This window comes from Paroedura picta, chromosome 16 (genome assembly GCF_049243985.1).
Source record: "Paroedura picta isolate Pp20150507F chromosome 16, Ppicta_v3.0, whole genome shotgun sequence".
NCBI classification, from domain to species: domain Eukaryota; kingdom Metazoa; phylum Chordata; class Lepidosauria; order Squamata; family Gekkonidae; genus Paroedura; species Paroedura picta.
The window spans coordinates 7,620,618-7,644,274 of NC_135384.1; the positions used below are offsets into that span (position 1 = coordinate 7,620,618).

Genomic DNA, 23,657 nt, shown 5'->3' on the forward strand with positions numbered 1-23,657 from the left:
ATTCCACCCACACTTCTGCATTCGATGTGGTCCAGCTCTGTATTTCCCCTCCTCGCAGGTTCCAAAATCCTGCCAAGGTGAGGGCTCATGGGAATTGTAGTCCACGAACATCTGGAGGACCACAGGTTGACTACCCCTGCTCTAGGGAGACCGGTGATGGCAAACCAACTGCTCAGCTTGGAAACCCCACAAAACAGCTGCCATAAAAGGGATGGGACTTTCGGCCACTTCCCACCACAAATCTGTTCTCTACTACTGCTAACCGCTGCGTGGCCTTGAAGTGACCTTCCCCTGACTTCCAAGCCAGATGGTTTGTGGCTACGAAAACGAAGACAATTATTACTTTTGGCTAGCATATCATTAGCGTTGGTGTTTTGCGGTAGCTTAAACACGCGTCCTCACCTCGTACAGTATAGGACAGGCTCACCCATCTATTTTATCATTACTCCGTAAACTACACATTTATCCTGGGATGGCGTTTTCCCACAAATACCGTGTTTTCCTCCTCCTGATGAGATTTGGCAGAGCGAAATCGAGCACAACCCAGGCAGGAATTAGGTTTATATTAAACTTTATTAATATTAGAATTGGGAAGTATCGACAGATGGATATATACAGAGCTAATGAGACTCCCCCATACCGCCATGGACATCTCCAGATACCTGTGTCTCTACGCAGCAGTGCTTTCTGTCTTGCTAATATGTCTGTTATCTGCTTCTCCCACGAATCTCGTAACGCTAAAAAAAACCAGGACATCACCGGCAACACAAACTTCTGAGCATAGGTGCACAGGGCCACACGCAGCTTATGGACAAATACAGAAAACTATTTATGAAATGATAACTAACCAACAAGCTGTTAGTAAGTTGAGATTCAAATGAGTAGCCGTGTTGGTCTGAAGTAGCACAATAAAATCAAGAGTCCAGGAGCACCTTTAAGACCAAACAAGATTTATTCAAGGCGTGAGCTTTCGAGTGCAAGCACTCGAAAGCTCACGCCTTGAATGAATCTTGGTTGGTATTAAAGGTGCTACTGTACTCCGATTTTATTAGGTTAGTAAGCTGATGGTTTGTACTAGCATTCCTTATGGTAAAGAAAACTTTACCAGTTCCTTTGCGATTCACCCAGCTGGTTTCTCAAGCGTTTCCATGCATCCCATAATTATCATCACCAGTGGTCTGTATTAAATTGTTTTGGCCTGCTATGTTAGTAGAAAGGAGGGTATTTTTTCTTTTTCACCTGCGGTGGCTGCAAGGGAGACACAGAACGGAACAGAATTTCTTTGGGGGTTTGTTTTTGGCAAACCGCTTTCTTTTGTAGCGGTGCTCATTTTGTTCCGGGGTTGATTCGTTGGAGCTGTGCTCCTGCACTTCCGCCTCTGTTTTCCCTTGCAAGGGGATCGCTGGAACGCTGAAACTTTCACTGATTGACATTTGAATCCCTGTACTGAAAAAAAAAAAAACCTGATGTCAGATATGACATTTTGTTCACACTCTGGGCTCCGACCGAGAGGCCTGCAGGATGCAAAAGGCACCGTGTTCCGATTTCTGGAAACGGAATTGTTTCAGGGTGCAAATGAATGGCAGGTGTGATGTGAGGGTGGGGTCTGTGTGTCACTCCCTCCTCTTGTATCATTTTCCAAATTAAAATTGACTGCCCTGAGCCACTTGAATCATACTGAGTCCAACTACGTGTAGCATGGTACCAGCCAGATATCAGAATCCCCCCCCCACAGAGTACCTCAGCAGTGGGATTGACTGCCTAAGGAGGTGGTAAGCCCCCCCCCCTCACTGGCAGTCTTCAAGCAGCGGCTGGACAGATCCTTCTCCTGGATGCTTCAGGCTGATCCTGCATTGAGCAGGAGGTTGGACTAGATGGCCTGGATGGCCCCTTCCCACTCTAGGATTCTATAATAGGAACAACTCACAGAGTTAAGGATTTCTATGGAGAAAATGGCCTTTGTGTGTATAAAAAGGTAAAGGTATCCCCTGTGCAAGCACCGAGTCATGTCTGACCCTTGGGGTGACGCCCTCTAGCGTTTTCTTGGCAGACTTAATACGGGGTGGTTTGCCAGTGCCTTCCCCAGTCATTACCTTTTACCCCCCAGCAAGCTGGGTCCTCATTTTACCGACCTCGGAAGGATGGAAGGCTGAGTCAACCTTGAGCCGGCTGCTGGGATTGAACTCCCAGCCTCATGGGCAAAGCTTTCAGACGGCTGCCTTACCACTCTGCGCCACAAGAGGCTCTCTTTGTGTGTATAGGGGGAGAGATAACCTTATCCCTTGATTTTCCAACCACCCCACCCGTAGCAGTTTTTTAACTTTTAGAAAATACCTTGGGAGATACAGCTGCTGCTTTCTAGGGCTTGCCCCAGTTTTACCTTCAGCTGGGATACAGACAGACATAAAGCACGCACGTACATAAAAACACATCCGCATGGCGGTTGGAGTCATTTCTCTCTAGCACATAGGTAGGAAATGGGTACATAGCATATATATATCTTTAGTGCCGGCCCTGAAGGCTGGTTAAGTTAGGCTTCCTGTTAATAAGGCACACGTAGAGGTTTAGCGATATCACAACTCAAAACCCGTTAAGGACGACGCAGCGGCCGGTTACTTGATGGGAAACATTTGCTGTTGTATCTCCACACTGAAATGACACTGTCAACTTTCGCCCGGCATCGGCATTTGGTTCCCCCAACGGCTGAAGACAGATTTGTCCCAGCAAAATGATGACCACCGTCCATCAGAATTGGCACTGAGAAGCACTCAATCCATGTTGCAGAGGAAAGGCAACACGAGACCGCAGTTCTGAAAGGTAAGGATGCCGACCTCCAGGTGGGACCTGGGGATCCCCTGGTTTTACAGCTCATTTCCAGGAGACGGAGATCCGTTCCCCCGGAGAAAATGGAGGGTGGGCTCCTTAGCATAATACTCCACTGAGGTCCCTCCCTGCCTCAAATCCCACCCACCCCCAGCTGGAGATCATCAATGGTAATAAGTGGGACATCTCCAGCCACCGCCTGCACATTGGCAACCCCTTCTAAGAAACACACCCAGAAACCAAACAGCCGTGGTCTCGCTTTGATGATCGTTTATCCTGAGACGCGCAACGGCAAGGCACAAATTGCCACTCGTTTCCTCTTCAGCCCGTGGGTGCGTTCGTGTCCACAAAAACGTGGACAAATCCAAACCAAAGCAAGGTTAAGGATTGCGATCCCTCTAACCAGGCCCAGCCTGGGACTTTTTAATGGCACGCCCGTGCCAGCAGGGGGCAGCACCTCTACACTTTCACTAGTAAGTTATTTCTCCCAGGGCAAGCCGGGGTGGGGTGGGGGAGACAGCGGGCCCCTTCCTCAAAGAGAAAAATAAATGTTTCCTCTGTTAAGGCAGAGATTTCACAGCCGAATCAATCAATCAATCAATCACGCTTTTGACCAATATGCCTGCATTTTGGTTGCCAGCAACAAGCTTACGATTTTATTTTTGTTATTCAGCGACTGAAATTAAACAAACAGATAACCCGAGGACTGTATATTCTGTCCTCCTCTCTAATCTGCTACCTTCCAGAGGATGCAGGGATCTTGGCTCCTGGATTTCTGCCTGTATCCCACTATGCTATACGGTCCCCAAAATTTGGGGGGACATGGCGAGGTCTCTAAATTCCTTACAGGCCGCCATATATGATCTAATAATAAGGTTCCGGTTAAAGACGCTACCCAAAACAAATCAGTATAAATTACAAGGCGAAACGGCCACCCAAACCTGAAGCGTGTGTGTTTCACGGAGTTGTGTTAGTGTACATGAATACTGCTCTTTCCGTGAAGACATTTCCGCGACAGACTGGGGGGGGGGGGAAACGACCCCCTTGCTATGCAGGCCGCTTCAGAGACGCCTGTAGACCACCAGCAGTCCACAGTGACATGTCAGGAACTATTGCATGGCCAAAGAATTCAAGAATCATAAAGCCCACCCTGTCTCTCCAAGTCAAGTTACCCTGGGATAGGTAACGGAGAGCGTGTTTCCACATGCATGTCCATCACTGATTACCGCAAGTGATGACAATGGATGTACAAAACAGCCACTGCAGATAAGACACCGACAAACAGACCTTTCCTATCATTCGACACCATCTTAAACACCGTCGTTTTCACACATTCGCCTGGGTGAGCCAGCTCAAAGTCTTGTGAGGGCCGAAACAGCAAGCGGCTCAAGGCCTTTTCACGCTGAGATTTCCTCCTTTTCTATTAGACAGCCCCCAAGCTCTCTTGTACGCCATTTCTTTTGTCTTTTTGCGGTTTCCTTGTCATTTCTCCGCACTTTCTCAAGCCACCGTGAGTCCAGTATCCAAAAAGTATGAAGGAACAAGAAGGAACCGCAGAAAGAAAACAAGCAAAGCTGCGAGGAAGCTCGGGAGAGAAACAAAACCGCAGGAAAATCTCCTTGTGAAAACGCCAGTAGAGGCGCGCGCGACTCCACCTTGAAATTTACTTATCTGGATCTTTCAAACCTCCTTTAAACTGACTGCTTCTATACCTCCCCAAAAAACATCCTACCTTTCTCTGTCTCATATTCTGACATCTCCAAATCCCACCCTGGAAGGATTTCCGTCAACCTGCTTTTTAGCCATCTATTCATGGAGTGATGAACTTGTCGTGTCTTCGGTCCACCAGGCACAGGCAGAAAAAAAAAGATGATCCCATCGGATTATGAAGGTTTCAAACGATCCGGCAATTGCATACGAACCCGTATCCATCAGGGAAGTAACCTAGTCAGCTGATCTCACTCCCTAGGTGTAGTCCAGAGGAAGTGAAGTTAGCCGAAGTCACACACCCCAAGAGTCACTGGCGTTCACTGGGATTCAGGAAATCTCACTTTTGTCCTGATCTCCATCCTCTTGGAAGGACTGGGGCTGGGGTGGCCAAATTGTGACTCTCCAGATGTCAATGAACTACAATTCCCACAAGCCCCTGCCAATTAGTCATGCCGGCAGGAGCTCCTGGGAATTGTAGTCCATGAACATCCAGAGAGCCACAGTTTGGCCAAACCTGGACTGGGGCCTGTGAGATCTTCTCTGCACAGGCAGCAGAATGAGGCAATAGAGTCCTGCAGGGAAAGATGGAAGACCTCCAGACTGTAGATGGGGGAAATGCCACTCTGCTGGTCCCATAAAAAACATCAGTGGGACGAAATGTCGGATTTGGGTGGAGGAGCCCGGAGTGCAAATTCCCGGCTTGTCTCGAGGCTTGTTGAGTGGCCCTGGGGCATTTACTCTCTCTCACAGCCTCACCCCCCATCAGAGAGTTGTTGCAGGAGCTGGACTGGGAGGCCCTGTGCACGTTACCCTGAGCCCCCAGGAAGAGGGTCAGGATCAAGATTTCATAAATAAACTGAAAATTCTAGTAAGGTAAACAAAACAAAACAAATCCAATCCCACCCCTTGCGTGCCACCTTTCTTCTTGCAGGGCAGGATGTTGTTAAAGTATCACAAAGCATTCAATCACGCACTTCTCCCCTTTGCGGTCTGAAATGGGACAGTCCATTTGTGACTCTGCCACCTCATTCTGCTGCCTGCGTGGGCCAGGCCTTACGCTACACTCCAGGGCCCCGACCTAGAGACATTCAAACCACTGGCCGATCCAAGAGGTGGGGCTGGCCTCCAGGTGCCCCAATCTCGCATCGTGTGCCTTCCAAGCCCGGCTTTCTGCAGCAAGAGACGCAAGTCTTTCTGCCCACTCCCAGTTTTTAACTTCTGCCCTCCCTCCGTCCTCCAATCCTTCTTCCTCTGCTTTCCCTCGGCTTCTGTCTCTCCCTCCGTAATGTTCTTCGTCCCAGTTCCCGCTTCTGTCCCGCTTCTTCCGCTGTCCTCTGCTGGAGTCATCGCCCACCACCACTGGACGGCCCGACGGCGCAGACGCTCTGTGATGTCGCATGGCACACGGTCCCAGCCCCGGGCGCTGCAATACTCTCGTTAGCTACTAGAGGTGGGTGGTGAGGAGGCAGCCAGGTGTATCTTGCTGGGGAGACTGTCCAGAGGGTGGTGGGGAGGTGGAGGGTGGAGGGCAGTGGTCTGGCCTCACCGATCCCTATGCCTCTCACTGGATGAGCGGGGCCGAGCGGTCGTTTGTCACGGTGCGTTTCAGCTTGATGTGAGCAAAAGGGTTGGTCCTGCAATGGGAAACGGGAAGTCAGGGGAGAAAGGGAGCATCACCTTGAAAGTAGGTGTCAGGATCAGATCTCAGGAGTTTGGTGAGGAAGTTCTACCGTCCAGTATTGAGGGCAGGGTGGTGCAATGGTTAGAGCAGCCTCTCTCAACTTTTTTTTACTGTTGAGAAACCCCTGAAACTGGGTTTGATTTCCCACTCCTCCACATGCAACCGGCCGGGTGACCTTGAACCACTCACAGTTCTCCCTGAGCTCTTGCAGCCCCACCTGCCTCCCAGGGTGTCCGTTGTGGGGAGAGGAAGGGAAGGCGATGGGAAACCTCTTTGAGACTCCCTCGCGTAGTAAAAAGTGGGGCACCAAAAACTAGCCCTTCTAGTATCAGATAGCATTAAAAAAAAAATCCCCAATCTCCCACTTGGAGGCCACCTTGCAGACCCGGCTAGAATTATAGTGCTCGGAGTCACCCAAATATTTGGGATCCTGTATTTCAAACCAGAGGACGTGGCATTCCTCAGCCCTGACCTGGATAGACCAGACGAGTCCAATCTGGTCAGATCTCAAAAGCTACCCAGTGCTGGTGCTACAGAAGGGATACAGAAGGGGGTGACAGCGTCAGGAGGCCTCACTGGAAGAGAGGAGATCCCTGAAGCCGCAGGAAGGCGTCTTACCTCGAAGGAGAGGCGCTTGGGCTACCGAACTCATTTGCTAACTGGAAAGGAAAGAAAGAAAGCAAACTCAGTGCCATTCCTACGAGCCCTGCTTCGAGTCAGAGGCTCCGGAAAATCAGGAGACCACTCAGTTCACGTTAGGGCGAGAGCTCTGCCCAAAACACACGAATAAATACATCGGATTTTGCACGCGCCAAAAAAGAAGTGGTTTCTACTAAGAAACCTTGCTTGGTGGCTTTTGACCACTGAGTGGCAGCAGAGAAACACCGAAAAAGCCCCCAGAAGAGGAATTTGGCAGGCTCCTCCAGTCACACCTGTGGACGCCTCCCCCCACGCACTCACCTGAGACAGGTCAGGGTTTAGCATGCTGTAAGGACGCTGACGGGATGCACTGGCCCGCGGGGAAAGTCCGTAGCGTGGGCTGTCCCCTCCGTCGGGGCCAGCGGGTGGAGAGCCAGCTCGGTCCAGATTGCCTGTGCTGCTACTGTTCATTTTGCTAAGTGGAAAGCTGTACAGAAAGAGAGAGAGAGACAGAGAGAGAGACAGAGAGAGAGACAGAGAGAGAGACAGAGAGAGAGAGACAGAGAGAGAGACAGAGAGAGAGACAGAGAGAGAGAGACAGAGAGAGAGACAGAGAGAGAGACAGAGAGAGAGAGACAGAGAGAGAGACAGAGAGAGAGAAACAGAGAGAGAGAGACAGAGAGAGAGACAGAGAGAGAGACAGAGAGAGAGAGACAGAGAGAGAGACAGAGAGAGAGACAGAGAGAGAGAGACAGAGAGAGAGACAGACAGACAGACAGAGACAGAGACAGAGAGAGATAGACAGAGAGAGAGACAGAGAGAGAGAGAGACAGAGAGGTATTTCAAGCCAAGGTAGGCTGCTCAGATTCCACCTGCTCATCCCCACATCCCTTGGAAGGAACACAGAAGCAGGGCTTGACCTCCTCTGGAAACCTCTAGAATAGCCTTTCTCAACTTTTTTACCACTGAGAAACCTCCTGAAACATTCCTCAGGCTTTGGGAAACCCCAGAAGTGGCACGATCACGCAGAATAGGGTTGGGAAGCAGAGCTGTGGACACACACCCTCTTTTAGGCTGCCTCACTTATCCGGAGACAGACTGTGTGTCCTTTCAAAAGCTCTGGGGCAGTAAGAGGTTGGTTCCTCAGATGGTGGCTGCCCAGTGCCTTTCCTGGATTTCAGCTAGAAGGACTCCAACTTCATCGTGAGCCAAATGACCGCTGAGCTACAGGATGACCCCAGAGGCTCCCTTAGGACTCTCCTACCTCCCCCGTCCTTTCCCAAGACTTCCTGCTTTACCTGAGAAGTGACTTGTCAGCCCCTTCAGCTGGCGGGAAGGGCCGTGTATAGGAGAAAGGAAACCAGCCTTTCCTGTAAAGGGGAAGTGGGGGGAAGAGGGGAAGAGAGAAACAGGCCTCCATTAAAACCGGAAGGGAAAAGAGGCACAAGCTATTTCTAGCCCCTGCGAGTGAGGCTGCGGGGAGGGCAACGCGAAAAGGCAAGTCACAACCACAACAAGGAGGTCACACACTGTACGGCGAGGCTATGCAGCTTGCCTTTCCACCAACCCTCTGCTAGGACTCCGCAGGGGACCTTCTGGGTGCAAAGCCATGAGTGTGACCACTGGATCTTCTTCAGCAGATTTTCCAGCTATATCGATCACCAGACACACGCATGGGCCGAGCGTCTCAAGAGAGGGCCAGGCACACACAGAGCCCAGGGAAACGCTAGCCGCCAGGATCCCCAGGGAGACACAACGCATGGGCAAGGTCTCACATTTTGGTCGTCTCGTTCTCCCCGTAATGCCAGCCGTCCCGCGCCTCGGTCACCAGCAGCGTGATGATGTCCCCTTCTTGGAAGTTGAGCAGGGTGCTGTTCTCGCCGGCCGCGTGGGAGAAAATCGCCTGGACCCTCCGGCGCTCGGAACGGGCGGGCAGGATGGAGAGCGGGCTGATCCGAGGCAGAGTCTTGTTCTCCACTGTGCGTGCGGGAGGGGAAGCAGGGCTGGGTGCCAGCGGGCAGGAGATTTCCCCTTGGGGCACGATATGGTCTGGACCCGGCATATTGAGGGAGCCCCGCCCCCAATATGCCCCCAGAAAAGCATAATGGTCATCAAATGCCCTGGCCTGAAAGAAGTGGCTTGCCTCGATCAAGAAGGCCTTTCTAGCGCTGGCTCTGATTGGGTGGAATCAGCTGCCAGGCGAGAACTGGGCTCCGACGGAACTATCCCAAGTTCCGCAGGGCCTGCAAAACGACAGTGTTCCACCAGGCGTAGGGATGAGGTCGGGACAAGCAAATAAAATCGTAGGGGCCTCCCTCCTTCCCACTTCAGAATAAAACCCCACCACTAAATATGGAATGAGCCTCTTGTGGCGCAGAGCCTCTTGTGGCGCAGAGTGGTAAGGCAGCCGCCTGAAAGCTTTGCTCATGAGGTTGGGAGTTCGATCCCAGCAGCCGGCTCAAGGTTGACTCAGCCTTCCATCCTTCCGAGGTCGGTAAAATGAGTACCCAGCTTGCTGCTGGGGGGTAAACGGTCATGACTGGGGAAGGCACTGGCAAACCACCCCGTATTGAGTCTGCCATGAAAACGCTGGAAGGCGTCACCCCAAGGGTCAGACATGACTCGGTGCTTGCACAAGGGATACCTTTACCTTTACCTAAATATGGAATATATAGAGCCGGAGGGGTTGCAGGGATCATGGTTCGCAGTGGTTAGTTTTGAGGCCTGCTGCGCAGGGACCCCAGGGAGAGCTGCGGTTTATGCAGGACGTGGCCCACTCACCCAGCGTGGCAAGACGGGTCTCAGTGGACATCTTGCGCGGCATCGGAAGGGTGCAGGAATAGCTGTCGGCAGTCTTGGGCTGCGGGGGGTTCTGAGTGGCGTGGGTGGGGGGCAGCCCGGAGGAGATGGCCATGGGCTCGCTGGGGGTCGGGTGACTTGGGTCCCTCGATCCCTTCCCACGATGAGAGTCCCCGTTCGGCAGGGGTGTCACCTCCTGGATCGACGCGCGCTGTACAAGGAAAGGAACGAAGCGGTACCCCACCAGCGTAACCCCATCCTCACGTTCCTTGCCCTTAGGCCTAGATGACGCCAACGTGGCGGCTAGCTGAGAACAGCAATGGCAAACCATCTGTGTTGAAAACCCCTTTCTGGGGTCACTATAAATCAGCTACAGCTCTACCACACCTATGCATGTACAACTATGCATAAAAACCAGCTCTTCTTCTTCTGAATCAAAGGCCATGGGGCTCCGTCTTGATTCCTGCCTTTCCACGGGGAGATCCAGATCTGACAACTGACTACGCCACGGGGACAGGGGACTCCGAACCTTACAGGGGTACAAGAAAAGGGTGGAGCGTCAAGCTTTCTACTGCCTGGTGTTCCCAAGTGGACACTCACGTGGTTTGGTCCATGCTCTAACAGTTCTTCCAAGACCTTACAGCTGGGAAGGGGGTCGGTGGCTGTTATGGGTGTCCCTCCAGGGAGATGGTTGGCTGTGAGCTTGACCAAGGCCAGGGCGCGCTCAGGGAGGCGAGTGGGTTGGGTGCACGATGCCTGCCAGACAGGCAGCTTGGCCACTAACAGCTCCCGCACCTGCAAGAAAAGAGGGACGTGAAGATTCATCGAAGGTTCGTCTCTGTCTGTTTTTCTTTCCAGCTGTTACGTGTAGGGGCTCAGTAGTGCTAATCCGGAACACTATGCAAATGAGGAATTGTAAGCGAACCAATCACGCACTCTTGTTCCAAGGACTCATGGACCAATCAGTAGCCTGCAATAAGGACTAATCAGGTTCTTTGGCTTGTTAGCCAAAGTGCATATAAGTCCGTGTTGTGCCTGTGTTCCCTGTTTGGTGTTTCTGGTTCGAATTGGAGTGAATAAAGAATGGGATGTTTTTGAAGAACTGTGTCTGTGTCTACTTCATTCATTCATTCATTCATTCATTCATGCATTCATGCATTCACGCATTCACTCACTCACTCACTCACTCACTCACTCACTCACTCACTCACTTATTGCCCGCCTCTCCCCAAAGGCTCGGGTTATAATGTCTGGATAAAACCCCAATAAAACCCCTTAAAACAGACATAAAAAAGCAAATGCACTACATTCAAAAATCCCATGGGGATAAAGATGCTGCGGCTAAAACACCTAATAATACCAAACCTAATAATCCTCCCAATAATACATCCAAGAGCGGGAAGGTGATAGAGGGAGCAGATGGCATTCGCTACCGCCACTCCTGCAGAGAGGGCCACGATCTTCCTTGCCACCTGCCCTCAACCAAACACCCGACGGAAGAGCTCTGTTTTGCAGGCCCTGCCACCCCTTCTTGTTATCCCCCCCCTTAAGGGTGGCCCATTTGGCAACAACTGGGAAGCATTCCTTCTCTATTGCGGCTCCCGCTTTGCGGCGTGGCTTCCCTCAGGAGATGTGGGGAAAAACGCTGTCTTGAGAGGCATAAGAATATTTTATTTGCGAGAGCTTTCTAATGGGGTTTAAGCGGCACACATTTCGTGGGGAAAGAAGGATGAATGTGGTTTTATTGTACTTTGTATGTTTTTAATCTTGGAGTTGTACGCCGCCAGGGAAAGGCAGGGGGGAAACACAACTGCAATATTTCAAGGCCGTTAGAAACTTGAGCGATTTTTTCCCCCTCCCAAACAGAGGTTCTTAAAAGGCTGGCTTCCACGCCCCTCCCAACGGAGGAAGAACAGGAGGGGTTTCCGCCTGAATCGCGCCCTGAGGAGAGAGATGCAGAGATCTCCCCTCGACCCTTCAGCCGGGAGGCGGATGTAGCTCACCTTGGTGTGATAGAGGCTGAAGTGCTTGGACACCGAACACTGGCGGTCCACCAGGAAGGAGTACCGGCGCCTTTCCTCCGTCAGGGCCGCCTTGTATCCTTCCGCCACAAACCGATCCAGCTCGCTCTGTTTGGTGCTCATAATCTCCACATACTTTGGCAAAGGGAAAAGAAAAAAAAAAGAATATCCAAAGACATAATTAGATGGGAAGCAGCCATCTTGTTCCAATTTCAGCCCCAGCCACTTCACAGCCAAGCTTACATACCAACACTGTACAGAATTAAGGCTTCCCCCCATATGATGAAATTAGGCACCCTATATGGATGGGACGCAGCAGACGCAGAATAGGACTTGGACGAAGGATTCCTTAGGTGCAAATCCCTCTTCAGCTATGACATTTAGATTTCAGGGAAGCCGTTACCTTACAGGCTTAAGCAACCTCACAAGGGGGTTGGGAAGAGAAAAGATTGTGAACCACAGACTTCAATCGCCTCCTTCATTAAAAAAAAATGTCAGTTTTTAGTTCTTATGACTGCGAAGATGAGTTTGAAGCTGCATAGCTAAGTCTTGTTCGCTTTGTAGCTGAATTCTGCATCCCATTCCTGCGCCTTTTTATCTCCTTAATACCAAAACTCCTTCAAGGAGTTGGCAAGGACATCCAGATTAGGCTACTGTAATAAACCTTGTATGGGGCAGCCCTTGGAAACTGGTTCAACAGGTGGTTGTCAGGGAAGAGCGCTCCAATAACATCCCAAGGTTATTGAAATATTTCTGGGCATAAAATGATCAGCGCTTTCAGTTCCTCAGGACGTTTATCCCAATAAACACTCCTGCCCCGTAAGAGCAGTCAATGAGGCACCGCTGCAAGCATTCTCATAGCAGGATCTCAGTCTGAAAACCTCTGGGATGAAGCCCATTTCACCTGTAAGATTAGATTCCACTTACAAGATTGTATGTTTACGGGCAGATCAAGACTTTGTGTGCTGATACACAGAATGTCTCGGGAACGGTTGTTTTATGTTGCCGGCAAACGGCGGATGTGTTTTAAGCGGTCAGTTTCCGTTTTTAAAACTTGCATCGCTCCGATTTTATTCTCTCAATTGCTTTAGGAACATTTTCACGTAACGGGTGGTACGCAAATAATACAAACACGCTAGTATTTATTTATTGGTGCCCAGCTGTTCTCCCAAAGCAGCTTACCACTTCATCCCACCCTCATACATTTGGTCCTTACAATAGCCGTCCTGCGAGGTAGGCTGAGATAAGAATCTGAGTGGCCCAAGGTCACCGATCAAGCTTCCATGGCAGAGTGGGGATTCGAACTCGGGTCTCCCAGGTCCTGGGCCGTGACATTCTAAGCACTGCACTTGTCTTTGGGCCTATTCATGCGCGAATGAGGAGCATATTATCAACTATTCCGCTCTACTTCATATTGAGGTGGGGGGAAAGCAGCAACAATGCCGTAGCAATGAGGGAGGATGGCAGATGAGCACCTACACTTATGCAGGGGTGGCCAGATGTTCACGGCCTACAATTCCCACGAGTCCCTGCCAGCATGGCCAATTGTCGGGAGCTCATGGGAGTTGCAGTCCATGCACACCTAGGCAGCCACAATTTGCCCACCCCTGACGTATAGCATGCCTCCTACGGAATAAAACCCTCTAGGTCAGTTTGAGTCCAACCCTTGTTCCCTCTAGATCCAGCCTGGTATAGAGAGGCAGCTTGGGGCCGTGGTTAAGGGCAGGACTGGGGATTTTCAGCATTAATACATTCAAACGTATTTTGCCCACGAAGCAAGCAAAAAGGCCACGTGGGCAGCTCCGGGGAAAGCGCTTGAATAGCTTTTGCTGAACATCCCTTTTAGCCTGCGTTAACCGCGCTGAAGAAATGACCGCTCCGTTCCATCTGTATTCCGGCCGTGAAAGCAACAGTTGAAAACCGAGGGGCAAATCCCACCTTTTCGCCTCGAAACACTCCGAAGGGCGCGTCAAAGGACAGGGAAAGCAAACGAATTAATGCGCCATAAGGCATTCCGAGCACATACACCTTTATATCCTGATTAAGGTAGGGGCTGGGGAGGGGGCGGCGACATAGCAGGATCCAGCAGACAAAGGGTTACCTGTGCCCCCCCCTCCCCACCGGCCCCCCTCTCTGCGGCCTCTAGCCCGAGCAGGCCTTGATCCTGAAGTAATGGTTACCGGGGCAACAAGGTTCACAAAAGGGGCCTTCCCATTGCCAAATGTCTTCCACCGGGATTCACAGGACTGGGGGTGGGAAGGGGAGGGAGGATGGTAAACAGGGAAGATACACAGCATCAAATCCAGGGATCCAGAGAACCATGTGATGCATGTGTGTGTGTGTGTGTAGGGGCTCACACAGCTGCTGGAGCATGTGGCGCTTGGATGCAAGCTGTACGCTCATGCGTGGTCTTAATGCTTGGAATTCCATCCTCTCACAAGAGTATTTTTGTCTGCTCTTTAGGACCCTGCCTATTGTGTGAGTCTAGCAGGGTATAGTTCAAACTTCTCCCTTTGCGCCTTTAGGCATAATGGGCATGGCACAATGCGGGATGCATCGCACCTTTTTACCTGGTGTTCCGAACATGCACATTTGCACGGAGCCGTGTCTAGCTCTCTGAGAGAATGCTGAGAAATTTTCTGCATGCGGACACGGGCCGGGCAGCGTGTGGACGGGCTAAGTCTCTGGACGCCGTGTGGACGTGTGCACCGCAGTCCAGAAAGCACAGGCAAAACTATGTAACCGTGTGTGTGGGTTTGTGATTAAGGGTGTACGTGTAAAAAGTGTGTCCATGGGCCAGGAGGAGAATGTGTGTGTGTGTGTGTGTGTGTGTGTGTGTGTGTGTGTGTGTGGGGTGGGGTGGGGGGATGTTATTGTCTACACCCAGGTAGCCCCTCTGGGGAGATTACTTCTCCAGGCACCAAATGGCCAAAGAATGTTAAACCCTTTAAAGATATAAACTTCTTAGTGACCCCAATCCCAGCACCCAGACGACATCTGAACAGAACAGGCAGCAACCCCGGACTGGCCCAGGAAAGGGGGGGGGGAGCCCTGGCTGTAGAATTCTATGCTCTCCGCCATTTCCTCTTTGAAAATTGTCCTGTTTTGTTTGAAGAAGAGAAAAACAGCTGGGTTTTTGTCCCCTGCTTTTTACTGGCCAAAGGAGTCTCAAAGCAGCTTACAATCACCTGCTCCTTCTCTCCTCACGACAACAAACCTGTCAGGTAGGTGAGGCTGAGAGGGCTCTGAGAGAACTGTGACCGGCCCAAGCTCCCCCAGCAGGCTGCATGTGGAGGAGGAGTGGAAAATCAAACCCAGTTCTCCAGATGAAAGGCTGCTACTCTTAAACGCTACAACCAAGCTGGTTTGGTACGGTTGCTCCTCATGAAGAGTGTGGAGAGGATGCTATATGCCTCAAGGTGGAAAAAAGAAACTCCACCTGATCTTATGGACCGGTCAAACAAAACTGCTGAATATACGATGAGGGCAAAACTTACACATCTGATGCACAACAGGCTAAACATCAGACTTCAGAAGAAAATGGAGCCCTATCTTAGAAAATGGAGTCCTATATTGACCATATCGATCCATAACATGAAACGGAAAGGAATAACTGAGTTATAAAATGTAAATTGTAATATTAAAGGTGTTTTCATCCCTCTTTTCTTAAAAGCCGTCTTTTGGGAAAAAAGATTTGGTGTATTTCCCCCCTCCTTTGTTTTGTAATATAAAACAGTAACTTAATATTTTTAAGAACATTTTAAGTTCTGTAATGTGCAACGCACTACTATAAAATAAAACGTATTTCTATTTCAAAAAACAGTGGGGTGGGGGGAGCAAGATGGAAACACGAGCTAAATGCTTATTGACACTGTCCACTGCTCATGGCAGGGGCTCATGGGAATTGTAGTCTACGGACATATAGAGAGCCACGCTTTGGCCATCCCTGCCATAGTAGTACTGGTACCTGTTTCTGTTTGTTACTCAGCTGAATGGGTGAACCATCTCCCATTCCGAAGAGCTTTTATCATTTAAATGTTCCGTGTTTTACTGCTGGTCTGTTTTGCTGTTTTTTTTTTACTTGTGTTGACTTGAATATTCTACTGAGAGCTGCTCTATGGGGTTTGTTTTAATGGAGAAACAAGGTGAAAAACGACAAAAATCAACACTTTTGAAGTATGTTTTGTCAGGCGCCGGATGGTGCAAAATCTGTGATGATTTGGCTGGGGTTCCTCAACTGCTTATGCGAGCCAATGTTCAGTGATGAATCAGCATGCACCGACTTACCCGGGGGGCAGGGTCTACGTGTTACGAATGTAGGATTGGCACCGTAAATTGCAACCCTGTGTCTAGTGGTGTCTCTCCAAAGAAGAAGAAGAAGAAGAAGAAGAAGAAGAAGAAGAAGAAGAAGAAGAAGAAGAAGAAGAAGAAGAAGAAGAAGAATTGGTTCTTAAACCCCACTTTTCACTGCCTGAAGGAGTCTCCAAGCGGCTGACAATCACCTTCCTTTCCTCTCCCCATGACAGACACCCTGTGAGGCAGGTGGGGCTGAGAGAACTCTGACAGGACTGCTCTGTGACAACAGCACTATCAGGACTGTGACTAGCCCAAGGTCACCCAGCTGGAGGAGGAGGGAATCAAACCCGGCCCGCCAGATTGGAAGCCGCTGCTCTCGTACTGCCACCATCTCAGCAGGCCTTTCCCTGTCCTTGTACCACGTGGCTGGTTGCCACTGAGGGGGTGGAAATGCACCCTGAAATAACATCGCAATCAGGAAAGAGAACGTGATCCAATTCATTGTAGAGGAAAGGGGCAAAATATTGTTTCAGGTAATAGCTCAGTGTCTTTTTAAGCGTCGGGATGCCGTGCCACAAATCCATCTATTGGGAAAACACTGAATATTTGGAGAATAAGGGAACTACCTTCAATCCCAGCAGGGAAGGGGGAATCATATACCTCCGCGTTAAGCTGCATATCTGGCAGTTATGAGGTCTCAGGTTCAAACTCTGGCATCTGGGACAGACCTTCCGCCCAGGGTAGATGGTCCTTGCTTTCGGGGCCAACTCTGCATAAGGAGACTTCCCATATTTACAAACACAATCAGTGGCTAATGAAGAGAGATCCCAATTGTCCCATCTCCTCCCCAGCTAGGCCGTCCTGGTATCTGGCATATCAGCTTCTGGCAGGACGTGACGCCATTCCTGAGGGAGCCTGTGGCATTTCCTTTGTTTTCCTGAGCTCTTCCCCTGCCGGGGGATGGGCAGGCAGCAGATTCCTCTCTTTCCACCACTGACCTCACCTGTACCTCGCGGTCCCCGTACTTCTGTGGGTTTTTACTGCTCTGGCATTTCTTGCGCAGTTTCTTCAGCTCTGTCTGACACTTCTCGATGGACTCCGCTTTGGCGCGGTGCTCACCTTGGTATTTCTTTAGAGTGGCCTAGGGAGGAAGAGTCACAGCCTGGTCAGCTTTCAAAATACAGGCGTTCCCTTTGCCTCATAGAATCAATCATAGAATCACAGAGTTGGAGGGGACCTCCTGGGTCATCTAGTCCAACCCTCTGCAGCATGCAGGACACCCACAACCCTATCGCTGACACTGTAACCTGCCACAATCCATGTAAACCCACCGACCAGCTCCCAGAACAGTTGTCGAGTTTGATTTCATAGAAACATAGAATCATAGTATCCTAGAGTTGGAAGGGACCTCCTGAGTCATCTAGTCCAGCCCCATGTACTATGCAGGACACCCACAACCCTCTCGCTACCATCAGGTAGACCAAACTTTCTCAACCAGGGTTTTGTGAATGGGTGGGAGTTAAACAATGGTAATATATTTTTACAATTTGTTCAACATTTATTGGGTGACATGACCACATATAGTCATATTGACCCGCCCTCCCCTTCTAAAATGGCCAATGAGGAGCCTGAAGGGGGGTGTGAAGGGGAGGGGCCCTAGGTAGGCTCCCTGCGTTCTTGTGGGCTCTGACTGCCCCCCAGTTTTGTATTCTTTCATGGATGACGGTAAAACAAGACAAAAAGATATCTCGTAGCCCACACGGGACCCTTCGTAGAAACCGAATACATTTTTACTTATGTCCCTCACGGCTAGACTCACGGCAACTCCTGCCTCACAAACAGCCGGCTAAAAGAAACGGAGACAGAGATAAGCAGAGATAGGACCATGGTTTAATTTCTAACTCCAAGAGACTCAAGATTGCCTAGAAGCCATGTTTGTTGCCACAAAACCATTCCTTGATCCTGAGAACAACATTCTACTTGGTGGGGAGGCACAATATACCTGCCCAGAGGCGTTATCCTTCCTTATGGCTTTACATTTTCAAGGGCTTGGACAGATTCGGGGGCCAAGGCCCCGGCACAAGCAGAACTTTAGAAGAGAAAGTGGATAGAGGAAAGGATGGATGGTAGAAAGAGAAGAGGGGAACCAAAGTCTCAGCAGAGCGGAGTGCGAATAAACCTCTCTCACCATCAGATACTTGATATCCAGTTCTAATTTGTGTTCCAGCTGGGACAGTAGCTCGGACTGGAAAAGCTTCAGCTGGGAGAGAAAACAAGACGAGAAACGAGTCAAGAAGACAAGGGACGGCAACACTTGTCCCCTCCCACAGTTCCACTGAGGGGCAGGACAGACGACCAGTCTATGTTGCATTTCATTTAGAAGAAGAAAATGAGTTGGCTTTATACCCCGCTTTTCACCGCCCACAGGAGTCTCAAAGCGGCTTACAATCGCCTTCCCTTCCCCTCTCCACAACAGACTCCCTGTGGGGTGACCTGTGCTTTGTGCTCAGAGGAAGGCAAAAAACCTTCCAAGCAGTTGCTCATTCTGCCCATTTGCAGGTAGGCACCTGCAGAAGACCCTGTGCTGAGGAGCAAAGATGCTGGAGCAAAACAGGGGAGGTGGAGGAGGTGGGTCCCAAGGGGAGATCAGGTAGCAGACCTCTGGATGGCTTCTGCCCACCAAAACAGACCTGGATAGATCAGTGGTCTGACGCACTCTAAGGCAGGTTCATGGGGATACAGCCTGTCAGTTTCAGCCCAGGCAGATCAGATGCTGGATAAAGTTGGCCACACAGCCGAATGGAAACGAACAAACAGATACTGGGACAGAAGGGGCTCATCTCAGCTAGGGACTCACCGTTTCCTCCAGCTGTACTTGAATCTGCCGATGAACTTCCGCCATCTGGAACAGGGTGTCACCTGCAGGCCAGGGCGAGCGGAGAGTTAATCAACCTCAGACGTTCCCGTCCCTATGAAAACACGCTTTGTCCCCTCTGGCCCAGTCTGTCCTAGGATAATCTCCTTTCGAGTTAATTCCTTTTCCTAGGAGTTGTTCGAGAGATCCCAGCTTGCTTTTAATTGCAACCTCCGAGACTCTGATCGAACACGCAGACAGAAGCGGCCCTTCCTTTGGGTACACATGCCCACCCTCGAGCGGGACAATGCTCCCAGCTATGCGCACGGTGAAGGGTGCAGGCAGTGGATGAGCATGTGCAAGGAGAATCATAGAATTCTAGAGTTGGAAAGAGCCAGACAGGTCATCTAGTCCAGCCTCCAGCTCAATGCAGAATCAGCCTCAAGCATCCAGGAGAAGGATCTGTCCAGCCGCTGCTTGAAGACCACCAGTGAGGGGGAGCTCCCCACCTCCTCAGGCAGCCCATTCCACTGCTGAACTACTCTGACTGCGTAATTTTTTCCCTTGAAATCTAGCTGGTACTATTCTACATGTAGTTTAAACCCATGACCTCTGCTGCCAACAGCAACCTCTCCCTGCCCTCCTCCAAGTGCCAACCTTTCAAATACTTAAAGAGAGCCATCCTGTCCCCTCTCAACCTCCTCTTCTCCAGGCCGAACCTTCCCAAGTCCCTTAACCATTTCTCATAGGGTTTGGTCCCCAGACTCGGGATCATCCTTGAAATTCTCCTCTGCACTCTCTCAATTTTGTCACAAGCGGGCAGGGGAAAGACACACAGACCCCTGGAAGGCATGCAGGTAAGGGGAGGGGAAGGAGGGCGTGAGAGGTCAGTGAGGAGTAGAAGAGAGAAGGGGACCCTAAAAACCTGGAACCGACCCTGTAAGCCCATGTAAATAAAACCAGCTCAGTTTAACTTACCCAGCTCCTTCGATCCTTGGCTGTCGCTTGCCGACTCCCCGAGTTTCACTAACGCATCAAAATAAGCCTTGGCAGCCACCGTTACTCCTGCAAGAGGTGGGTGGTGGGGATGCACAATTGGTTAATGAACTTGTACCGCACACATGCACAGATCCTTCTCTTTAAAGATGCCCCAGCTCTGACCTGAGGTCAAGAGATGGATTGGTGTATTTCAGTTACCTGAGAGCGCTTTCTGATAGTTCTTCCCCATGGTAACAAAATTTCTCAGGCCGGGGTTGAACTGGTCCAGAATGGCCTAGTTACGAGGGAGCAGAATTCATATAAATACGTGCAGAACGATCCATCCAAAACAACGCACTTTTGTGGTTTAAAGGTTTTATGCGGATTTGTAACTTTCCCATGAAAACAAATGGGAATTACAAGGACTTAACTAGGGTTAGTAAATTTTCTAGACACAGTAGTTGTACATGTTCAGTCGCAGAGAAAATCGCAGTCAGACAGAGAAGGGGCAGAGGGATGGGCGAAATGTAGATCAGATAAACGGGTGTGCTAGAAAATGCAGAGGAGAGATGGGGAAGAGGTAGGATTAAGGTTTGATCTAAGATTTGGCCCTGCTGTCTGAAGGAGCCTCAAAGCGGCTTACAATCACCTTCCCATAGCAGACAGCCTGTGAGTTAGGTGGGACTGAGAGAGCTCTGACAGGACTGCTTGGTGAGAACAGCACTATCGGGCTTGTGACTAGCCCAAAGTCACCCAGTTGGCTGCACCACCCAGTTGGTGGGAGCATTAACAGTGCGTACTTTCCTTCCCACACGGCACTCAAACCCACTTGGCCTGTGATCTTTCAGGAAAGGCCGGAGCAAAGAAGAATGATGGCAGGCAGATGCTGCAAAAAACACTGTTCCACTTGGACAGCCAGGTATGGCAGGTGTGTAGATATAGAGGCAAGAACGAGAGGTAAAGGCAGCCGCGGATGGATGGCGAGAGGGCTGTGAAGACGGACAGATATTTATTGCTTTATGGAAATATTTTTTTTCAGACTCCTGTGTTTCCATCCCACGCAGGACCCCCAGGGTGACTTGCCACAGATGTTAAAAACCACATAAAAGCCACAACAAAGGAAGACGGGAATCGATACAACCGGCAGACGAAACAACCAAACGCTAGCAACTTTTAAAACCCAGTTAAACAAATCTAGCATCATTAAAACCAACCACTCGTCAGCAAGCACAATCTGCAGCCAGAGCTAGATAATGCGGCCTTCTTTCTAACCAACAAACGTTTGCCAAAGACAGAGCAGTTGGCACCCACTGGCGAAACACCGGCAAGGACAGAGCGATATGGACCTCCCTTGGCCAGGCATCCTTCAACTATGTGCTTAAAAGTTTTTATTTGTGATGCCATGGGCTTCGCTCCATAGAAGAGGCCATCCAGGCCATCTAGTCTAACCCTCTGCTCAATGCAGGATCAGCCTAAAGCATCCAGGGTGTCTGTCCAGCCACTGCTCGAAGACTGCCAGTGAGGGGGAGCTCCCCACCTCCTTGGACAGCCAATTCCGCTACTGAACTACTCCGTGAAAAATGTTTTCCTGACATCTAGCCGGTATCGTTCTACACGTAGTTTAAACCCATGACTGCGAGTCCCCTCCTCTGCGGCCAACAGGAACCTTTCCCTGCCCTCCTCCAAGTGACAACCTAAGCTTCACAAACTCTAAATATTTCACCTGTGTTAACTCAGCAGTTCTTGCAAGAGCCCTGTGTGAAGAAGGCCGGTGTCCTTATCCCCATGCCTCCCAGGGTGGGATGAGGTTGCCAAGAGTTACATTTAAACCCCGCGTTTCACTGCCCGAAGGAGTCTCAAAGCAGCTTCCAATCGCCTTCCCTTTCTCTCCTCACAACAGACACCCTGTGAGGCAGGGGAGGCTGAGAGAGCTCTAAGAGAACTGGGCCAGTCCAAAGGTCACCCAGCTGGCTGCCTGTGGAGGCGGAGCGAGGAATCGAACCTGGTTCTCCTGATCAGAGGCCTGCCACTCTTAGCCATGACACTACACTGGCTCAATTTTAGACTTGCAAGTTCCTGAGGGCAGGGACTTTTTCTTTCCAAGTGCCCTGTTAACAAAATCCAAATACATTTTTTTAACGTTCTATCACGTAAAAGTAAACACAAGATATTTTTAAACGGCCCTGTTCCATTTTGCGTCTCCTGTGAACAACATTGTGCATCCAAAGAGCGTGGAGGCCTGCTTATTTGGCGTCCTGTGTCAAAACACCAGGAAGCAAACCCCAACTGGCATGAAACCCCTGATTTCGCCGAAGGTCCAGAACAGACAAAGCCCTCCTTTGCAGTCCAGGCTTCCCAGAGCCCAGGGAGTTCTGCTTTTCCCACCATCTCTCCCCTTTCCCCAACTGCAAATCTCCTTTTCCCTGTCTGCTCAAACAGCTGTCAGATGTGCCTCAGCAAAGAAGACAGCCAAGGCAAAGGATCTTGGGCAATGTGCATGTTTCCTCTCCCCTCTCCGGATAAGAATATCCCAACCAGTTGGAGGCAAGATGTCCAGGGGGGAGGGGGGTGTCTTCCCATCTCCAAAACGCTGGAGCAGGGAGGGAAAAGAATGGGTTAAGTTTCCCTCTTCATCTGCGGGCCAAGTATGCCGAAGCCAAGATTTGGCACGGTGTTTGCTTCATTTCCATACCGGAGAGAGATCGAGAAATAAAGGACTGCAGAAGCTTTCTAGCTCTGAGCAGAGACGAACCAGGAGGGGGGGGGGGGAAGGGGGTGCTCGCAGATTTCATTCAAAACCCAGGAGCCAAAATATCAAAATCTGGCCCCAGCCAGTCAAAGAAAGTCTGTGTTTTTCTTTCCGAGGCAGGAACGGAAGCAAAACACACACGCACACGCAGGGGGAAAAAAAGCTTTGGGCAAACTTTTCCAAAGTTTTCCAGACACACGCCCAAATCCACAGTGGAATTAGTCTAATAAAACAGTAGGGCCCGTGTACATTTAGAGCAAGTCTTAAAGCCTAATAAAATAACAGCACACACCCAGAGAGAGACCCAGAGACACCCAAAAAAAGAGTCACATTTCACTTTGCAAATCCTCTCCACAATGGAATGTGCCAGTTATCTTAAAGAGGTACAAAACTTTTAATCCACTCAGAGAACCTCTGTTTGATTAGATAGGGCTGCTTGCTTTTGTTTTGTTTTGTTTTTCCTCCGCAGGGAAATAACTAAGCTCTGCTCTTAACCTTGGCACAAACCTTCCAATCTTGGAGGGTTTTTATTGTCATTTAAAATGTTGAGAGACTTTTTTTTTTGGGGGGGGAGCAGAGTTCCTGGACCCCCCCCTCCTTCACTCTCCCTCCATCCCTCCTCCTTTTCCCGGCTCTGTTCCTCTACAGATTTTGGGGAAGCGGAAGAGGGGGAGGCAGGAAAGCAACCCGGTAGAAATACCCCAAAAGCAAAGAAGGGGCTTTTTGGGGGGGTGGGGTGGGGGGCTTGTACCAGATGATGGCAAGATGCGAGGAGGCCGGAGTGGTGGATGGGAAGAAGGGGAGGGAAGAAGGCATCTGCCTGGGGAGGAGGAGGAGGATGGAGAAGGACGGGAGAGATGAAGGCCGGGGGCGAAGGGAGGGAAGGAGGAAGCTAAGGGGGGCTTGTGGGGTGGGGGGTCCGCACTCACCCGATAGACATTCTCCGTCAGCCGATTGACCTCCTCCGAGCGGGACATGATGCCGGGGCAGTGAGCGCAGCGGGGCCCGGACGGGGCGTGCGAGGGAAGGGGTGGGGTCGGAGGGGGAGGGTCTTAATGGGGGGGGGGGGGGAGTCAGATCCGCCGGGGAGGCAGGAGGCGGCGAAAG

The 23,657-nt window shown here is 50.6% G+C and overlaps 1 protein-coding gene across 1 annotated transcript; it reads right to left on the minus strand.

The window, feature by feature from the left end:
• Positions 1 to 554: 554 nt before the first annotated feature.
• LOC143825648 (BAR/IMD domain-containing adapter protein 2-like) lies at positions 555 to 23,579 on the minus strand. Its single transcript, XM_077313835.1, has 14 exons — positions 23,480 to 23,579; positions 20,021 to 20,096; positions 19,802 to 19,888; positions 18,827 to 18,888; positions 18,158 to 18,229; positions 16,973 to 17,110; positions 11,656 to 11,808; positions 10,253 to 10,447; positions 9,635 to 9,863; positions 8,629 to 8,830; positions 8,152 to 8,223; positions 7,175 to 7,340; positions 6,833 to 6,873; positions 555 to 6,167 (listed from the first exon to the last, which is right to left on the minus strand). Exons 1-14 carry the CDS (start codon positions 23,525 to 23,527, stop codon positions 6,095 to 6,097), a joined length of 1,614 nt encoding a protein of 537 aa, XP_077169950.1. The 5' UTR covers positions 23,528 to 23,579; the 3' UTR covers positions 555 to 6,094.
• Between the last annotated feature and the right edge of the window lie 78 nt (positions 23,580 to 23,657).